The following is a 6,693-nucleotide window of genomic DNA, read 5'->3' as shown; positions in this document are numbered from 1 at the left end:
CGTCACCGTAAACAGCGCTACAGACGGCGGTTGAGCGGTTGTTTAATATTGGTAATTTGGTGCTTAGGGATCGCAAAAGTCACGCATAATAAACAATTTGACCCATCCGTAATTAAAATAATTATCTATTTTCAGAAAGACTCGCATCATCCGGGCCATTCAATGGCAGAATAAAAATAATTTAAAATAATAATATATATAATAAATATATATTTTTAACATGATATAATATTACATTTAATATAATCATAATAATAATATAAAGATAAGTTCGAGCAGAAACCGTGCCGTCTGGGTATTGTAGTTCGCAGACACGGAAGCGCCACCAAACGGTCCGTCGCTTCCGGGTGTCGTCATCATTCCGCCATGTAGCTTTTAGCCGATCTCGCAACTAGAAGAGCAGCAAAAGGTTCGTCAACTACCTGTTGCGGCTGTTTAACGCACACGGGGGGACGCACTGGCCCTACACTTCGCCAGAAACTCCATGGTTAATATTAGTGGCGGGTGATTTTTTGTTGTTGTAGTATTCGTAACTTTTTTTCCTGATACTTTATGCTCAGCTATTATTAGCTTCGCTAATTTGTTTAGGTTGGCCACATTGCTACTGCTAATGTTCGGGTAACGATACGCATCTGAATAAAACACAACCTTGACAGCTCTAGTATAGGTCTGCAGTTTATATTAAGGTCTGGGATAAGGTTTGAGGTGATGCCACATTCAATAGAGAGAACTCAGTGTTACACATGGCTAAAATCATGGAGGTTAGATCTCTGTTGTGGTGATGATGATGATGATGATGATGATGATGTGTCTGCGATCTATTACAGTGATGGCGGAGGAGAGAAGTGGAGAGGACATCGTCTCAGAGTACCTGGGCCAGAACCCCCACCTGGCCCAGTGGGTTGAATCCTTCAGGGGCTATTGTGAAACCAACAAGCAATGGTTTGCCAGAAGGGAGTTTGTCCTGAGAAATATGGAGGCTTTCCCCACCATTGAACCAGGGATGCCCGGCAGCAGTCTGGACGGACTATTGTCTCTGTCCATGGTCTGGGCCAACAATGTTTTCTTAGGCTGCAGGTAAACATTGACACAGAGGATGTTGAAATTTGTCCTGTTGAAGATATTGGGTGTCAGAGAAGGTGTAACTGTTGTTTGTTTTCTAGGTACTCAGACGCTGTGATGGTCAAGATAAAGGAGATGGGTGAAGGGATCGTTGTCGACGACGCCCCCGTCCGCACAACAAGAGATGAGATCCTAGCCAAAGGAAAGAGGGGCGCTTCATCTGGTAATGACACATCTCAAACACGGTGGCCTCTTTTGGATTTAATTCTTGATGGAGGTTCTCCTTCTCAATCTCACTCCCTACCCATGGTGCAATAGACCAATTGTGGTCAGAAGTAATTGTTCATTGAAGTGATGCATATTAATCATTTATAAGTGTGTATACATAAGTCACTAAAAGGGAACTTGTTACCTAAAGGAAAAGACATGGCACTACCTAACAAACTGCTGAATCCCTAAAAATAAATTATGTTAACTCTTGACTTGATGCTTTTAACCAAACAAACTCACCATTTCTTTCCGCTTAACAAAGATTTAAACTAAAGGTTGTAACGTTCTCAAGATTTCTTCCTTGCTAATGAAGGCAGTTACCCGTGCCCTCTGGGGGGCTGGGGTCAGGGGGGTGTCATACACATGCAGCCTGTTAAGCCCTTTGAGGATGTACCTTGGATTAAGGGCTATACAAATAAGATTGAATTGAAAGTACAGTGTTTGAGTGTGTCACAATGTCCACCATTATCCTTCAGGGGCCGACGGTGAAAGCTGTGCGAAGAAGGCCAAAGCGGGGCCCGGCGGAGGGAGGGCCCCGTGCCAGAAACAGGGCCCCTCGCCCCAGGCCCCGGCCCAGCACCAGCCCTTCTTCAACCGCCTCTACAAGGCCGTGGCCTGGAAGCTGGTCTCGGCGGGGGGCTTCGGCCCCAACCTGGACCACTACGAGATCCTGCAGAGCTGCGTGGAGTCCTGCAAGCAGAACCTGGGCTGCGTGTTCGTGCCGCTGAAGGACATTCCCGACCTGCCGGCGAGCCGCGCGCAGAAGGAGGGCCAGGTGTGCGAGCTGCGCTGCAGCACCGTGTACATGGGCACCGGCTACGGGCGCGACGAGGCCGCAGCCAGGGCCATGGCCTCCAAGGAGGCCCTCAAAGCCTTCCAGGGCCGCAAAGTGACTGTGAAGATCTGCCGGCGGAGGTACAACGGGACGGACGTGGAGGACGTCATGCTGCTGGACGATCAGCCCCGCAGCCAGGGGTTCCCCCCGGCGCTGAGCTACCCCTTTCAGGCCGACTCCGGGGAGGACGGGGCGTCATAGCATGGACAACGCACACACTCCTGGAAGGGCTCACCGTGGCCTCGTCAGAAGCACTGGGAGGACGGTGGGGTGGTCCTTTTCAATTGCCACGCCCATCGATCATAGTAACACACAATGTACCACCCGGCTGCTTTAGAGTTCCTGCAATGCACTGTTTTATTTTTGCACATTGCCTCGTATTACAGGTGGTGCATCCTAAACAGCACCATCTTTTTGTTTCCTTTATCCGTTTGATAAAGAAGAATTCACTTCTTGATTTGATTTCAGTTGGAATAAGTTGGGCTGCTACAAACGTGTTGGGAACTTGCTGTCCAATGCTGAGGCTGTGTCCTGCTATCTTTCAGAAGTGATTCTGCTCGCTCCGTTAGCTTGTGATGATGCTTTGATGAGGTAAAGTAATGGAGAGATATGCCTTATGAGTGCCCTAGAATACATAGCCATTAACAGTACAAGTTTAGGCTACTGTTTTGTTGTTCTTTATTTACTGTTGACCACCACTCAATCCCATCTCTGTGGACAATAGTGGGGACATTCTGTTTGGTTATTTGGGTTGAAGACAGTTAATGTTCCGATTATTATATATTGCGAAAAAGGATTCTGCAGTGGTGTGTGTTTTCACTTATCTTAAAAGAAAACATTGCAAGTTTGTAATGTGTATGTTGTTCCATTTCTATATTTTTTTAAATAAACATATTTTCAAGGAATTCAGTTTAAGATTTGTTATTTTATATCTGAGAGGTTGTTGTTGGTGGAGCCAAAGAATTTGGCCGCCGAAAAAAATAAAGGGACTTTCCAATCCTCTTCCAGGAAATTGACACACTGCACCTGTGAACAACCTTACAGTCAGCTTAAACTATGGGGCAGATACTGCAAGTGAGGACCAAAGTAACACAAGGAAAGAGAGGCAATTAAATCAACACGCAACCCCTTTAAACCGTCGCAAATCTACCATATACCCCTGTAGTGTGACATTGAATCTCATATGGATCACAGAACTATAAAATAAGCATTCATCCAATAAGCAAAACAAACACATCTCTTGAAGAGGAGGGACAGCAGTTCTGTTTCCACATTGTTTCTTGTAACTCTGGTGTAAGTCACTATTACAGAATTATTACGTCTCAGGATTAAGTAAATACAAAAAGTAGCTACTGTAGTCCACACTTCTTTAAATTTGAAAACGACACCAAAAGTTTTAATTTAATAATGACTGATTGACAGGAGTTAGTAGACAAATCGTAGATATTTTCTACTCAAGTTGGAAAGGGTGTATCACGTGTATTCAAATGTGTTGCAGTTCTTTGACTGCTAGTCAGACATTAAAAACATTCAAATAAATAACAACACCGCCCAGAGCACCAAAGCTCCAAATGTGAGTCACACCAATCACTATGACATTCAGCGGGCTTGTTAATGTAATAATGAGCTTGTTTTTCTGAACTTGTTTTGTTCCAGGAGGCAAATCATTTCCCAAAACCCACTCAGACCCTCCATTCACAAACTCCATTTTGTCAGAACTTTTAAAATATGTTCTTTATGCAAGCCTTTGTGTTACTGCCTCAGAGTACCTTTTTTTTTACCATTGTTTTAATGGATTGTGATCTCTATTTGGGGTTTTATTGAAGGCATATAGTAATAATGCATTTATCAAATCGTCTCAGGCAATTGTAAAACAAAACTAGAACTGCAAGCAGTTATGCAGGGGTCCAAGAAGTGTGCATTTCGCCGGCACAACGCGACAAGAAATGTGCGTTTCGCCGGCACAACGCGAAGCAAGTATTCAAAACGCTACCGTGAACAACATGTGGATATAAAGGTTTTGACTGTGGGAGCTTCGGTGTGGGAGTTATAGCCTAAAACGCGTTTTCAGAACATTGGCCAAATAGGAGATAGACAATGTCGTAGTTTTCTGGCGCCGCCCTGTGGCGAAATCTTCCAAAGACAATTTTCCTTTGCCAAATAACTCCCGCCCACATTAATAATTCTTGGCCATATTTTCTATATAGACTCGGGTTTGCCCCTTGATGGTTTCCCTTGAGTTTGAAGAACATTCCTTCAGCCAATTAGAAGATATACAACTTCCTCGTTTATTGCGCCCCCTAATGGCGAAATTTTCCGAAATTTTTATCGAACGACATTAAGGTTAGCACCAACATGTGTGTAAAATTTGGACTCGATCCGATGTCTAATTTTGGATTTCTTTGGATTTTTGATATTCCACGTCTAATTTAGCTAATAAACCAATATTCAAAACGCTACCGTTTCGTCATCGAAGGTCGGATCAAAAAAGTGTTTTCATGCATTCTTTGCGTGTGTGTCTGAAGATGTCGTGGGCAAAGTTTGGTGTCGATTGGTCAAGAAATGTGGGAGGAGTAGGGAAAAAATAGTTTTGCGGTTTTCGCGATTTTGCGAAAAAAAATTCTAGACGCAAATGGGCGTGGCCTATGCCAAAAGATGCAGCAGACTCCAGTGAATATGCGTGTACAAGGTTTTGAATGTGGGAGGTTCGGTGTGGGAGTTATAGCCCCAAACGCGTCTTTCCTTGGTATAGCGCCACCTAGTGGCCGGCGTGTCTGGATTTTGTTATCTGAGTAGCGGTGCCGGACCTGGATCTAGTCATGCAATTGGCGTGTCGGCACCATTTACGGTTTGGGCTGTGGACCCACTTTTAGCGCGGGAAGTATAACTAGAACTGCAAGCAGTTATGCAGGGGTCCACGAAGTGTGCATTTCGCCGGCACAACGCGAAGCAAGTATTCAAAACGCTACCCTGAACCTGTGGATACAAAGGTTTTGACTGTGGGAGCTTCGGTGTGGGAGTTATAGCCTAAAACTCGTTTTCAGAACATTCCATTGGCCAAATAGGAGATAGACAATGTCGTCGTTTTTTGGCGCCGCCCTGTGGCGACATTTTCCAAAGACAATTTTCCTTTGCCAAATAATTCCCGCCCACATTAATAATTCTTGGCCATATTTTCTATATAGACTCGGGTTTGCCCCTTGATGGTTCCCTTATAGTTTGAAGAACATTCCTCTGGCCAATTAGAAGATATACAATTTCCTCGTTTATTGCGCCCCCTAAATGCGAAAAATTCCGGTTTTTTTATTGAACGCCATTAAGGGTAACACCGACATGTGTCTAAAATTTGGGCTTGATCCGATGTCTATTTTTGGTATTTTTAGAATTTTTGCGTTTCGGCGTAAAACGTAGCTAATAAACCAATGTTCAAAACGCTACCGTTTCGTCGTCGAGGGTCGGATCAAAAAAGTGTTCGAGCTTTCTTTGCGTGTGCGTCTGAAGATGCCGTGTGCAAAGTTTGGTGTCGATTGGACAATAAATGTGGGAGGAGTAGGGAAAAAACAATTTTGCGGTTTTCGCGATTTTGCGAAAAAAAATTATGGACGCAAATGGGCGTGGCCTATGCCAAAAGATGCAGCAGACTCCAGTGAATAAGTGGGTACAAGTTTTTGACTGTGTGAGGTTCGGTGTGGGAGTTATAGCCCCAAACGCATCTTTCCTTGGTATAGCGCCACCTAGTGGCCGGCGTGTCTGAATTTGGTTATCTGAGTAGCGGTGCCGTACCTGGTTCTAGTCATGCAATTGGCGCGTGTGCACCATTTACGGTTTGGGCTGTGGTTCCACTTTCACGGGGAGGTAGTATAATAATAATAATAAAAATCCTTACAAAAACAATAGGGATCCAACCTGTTGGCTTGGACCCCTAATAACTAGAACTGCAAGCAGTTATGCAGGGGTCCAAGAAGTGTGCATTTCGCCGGCACAACGCGACAAGAAATGTGCATTTCGCCGGCACAACGCGAAGCATGTGTTCAAAACGCTACCCTGAACCTGTGGATACATAGGATTTGACTGTGGTAGGAGTAGCGAGAAGTCAGTGTAGCGTTTTCGCGGCGAAATTTTGTAGAAGATATACAATTTCCTCGTTTATTGCGCCCCCTAATGGCGAATCTTTCCGATTTTTTTATCGAACGACATTAAGGTTAACACCAACATGTGTGTCAAATTTGGACTCGATCCGATGTGTAATTTTGGATTTCTTTGGATTTTTGATATTCCACGTCTAATTTAGCTAATAAACCAATATTGAAAACGCTACCGTTTCGTCGTCGAAAGTCGGATCAAAAAACTGTCTGAGGGTTTCTTTGCGTGTGCGTCTGAAGATGCCGTGTGCAAAGTTTGGTGTTGATTGGTCGAGAAATGTGGGAGGAGTAGCGACAAAACTGTTTTGCGGTTTTCGCGATTTTGCGAAAAAAAATTCCAGACGCAAATGGGCGTGGCCTATGCCAAAAGATGCAGCAGACTCC

At 44.4% G+C, this 6,693-nt stretch overlaps 1 protein-coding gene across 2 annotated transcripts; it reads left to right on the top strand.

Moving 5' to 3' along the window:
• Nucleotides 1-336: 336 nt before the first annotated feature.
• On the top strand, nucleotides 337-3,072 carry cdkn2aip (CDKN2A interacting protein). 2 transcript variants are annotated; one of them, XM_030377759.1, is made up of 4 exons: nucleotides 337-409; nucleotides 828-1,077; nucleotides 1,164-1,285; nucleotides 1,809-3,072. In XM_030377759.1, exons 2-4 carry the CDS (start codon nucleotides 830-832, stop codon nucleotides 2,366-2,368), a joined length of 930 nt encoding a protein of 309 aa, XP_030233619.1. In that variant the 5' UTR covers nucleotides 337-409; nucleotides 828-829; the 3' UTR covers nucleotides 2,369-3,072. The 2 variants fall into 2 exon arrangements, with proteins under 2 accessions (XP_030233619.1, XP_030233620.1); XM_030377760.1 differs by having other exon boundaries at nucleotides 377-487.
• Nucleotides 3,073-6,693: the final 3,621 nt, after the last annotated feature.

The sequence above is a fragment of the Gadus morhua genome, chromosome 14 (genome assembly GCF_902167405.1).
Source record: "Gadus morhua chromosome 14, gadMor3.0, whole genome shotgun sequence".
Taxonomy (NCBI): Eukaryota; Metazoa; Chordata; class Actinopteri; order Gadiformes; family Gadidae; genus Gadus; species Gadus morhua.
The sequence above is the reverse complement of the archived record's forward strand: the minus strand, read 5'-3'. Positions and strand labels throughout refer to the sequence as shown.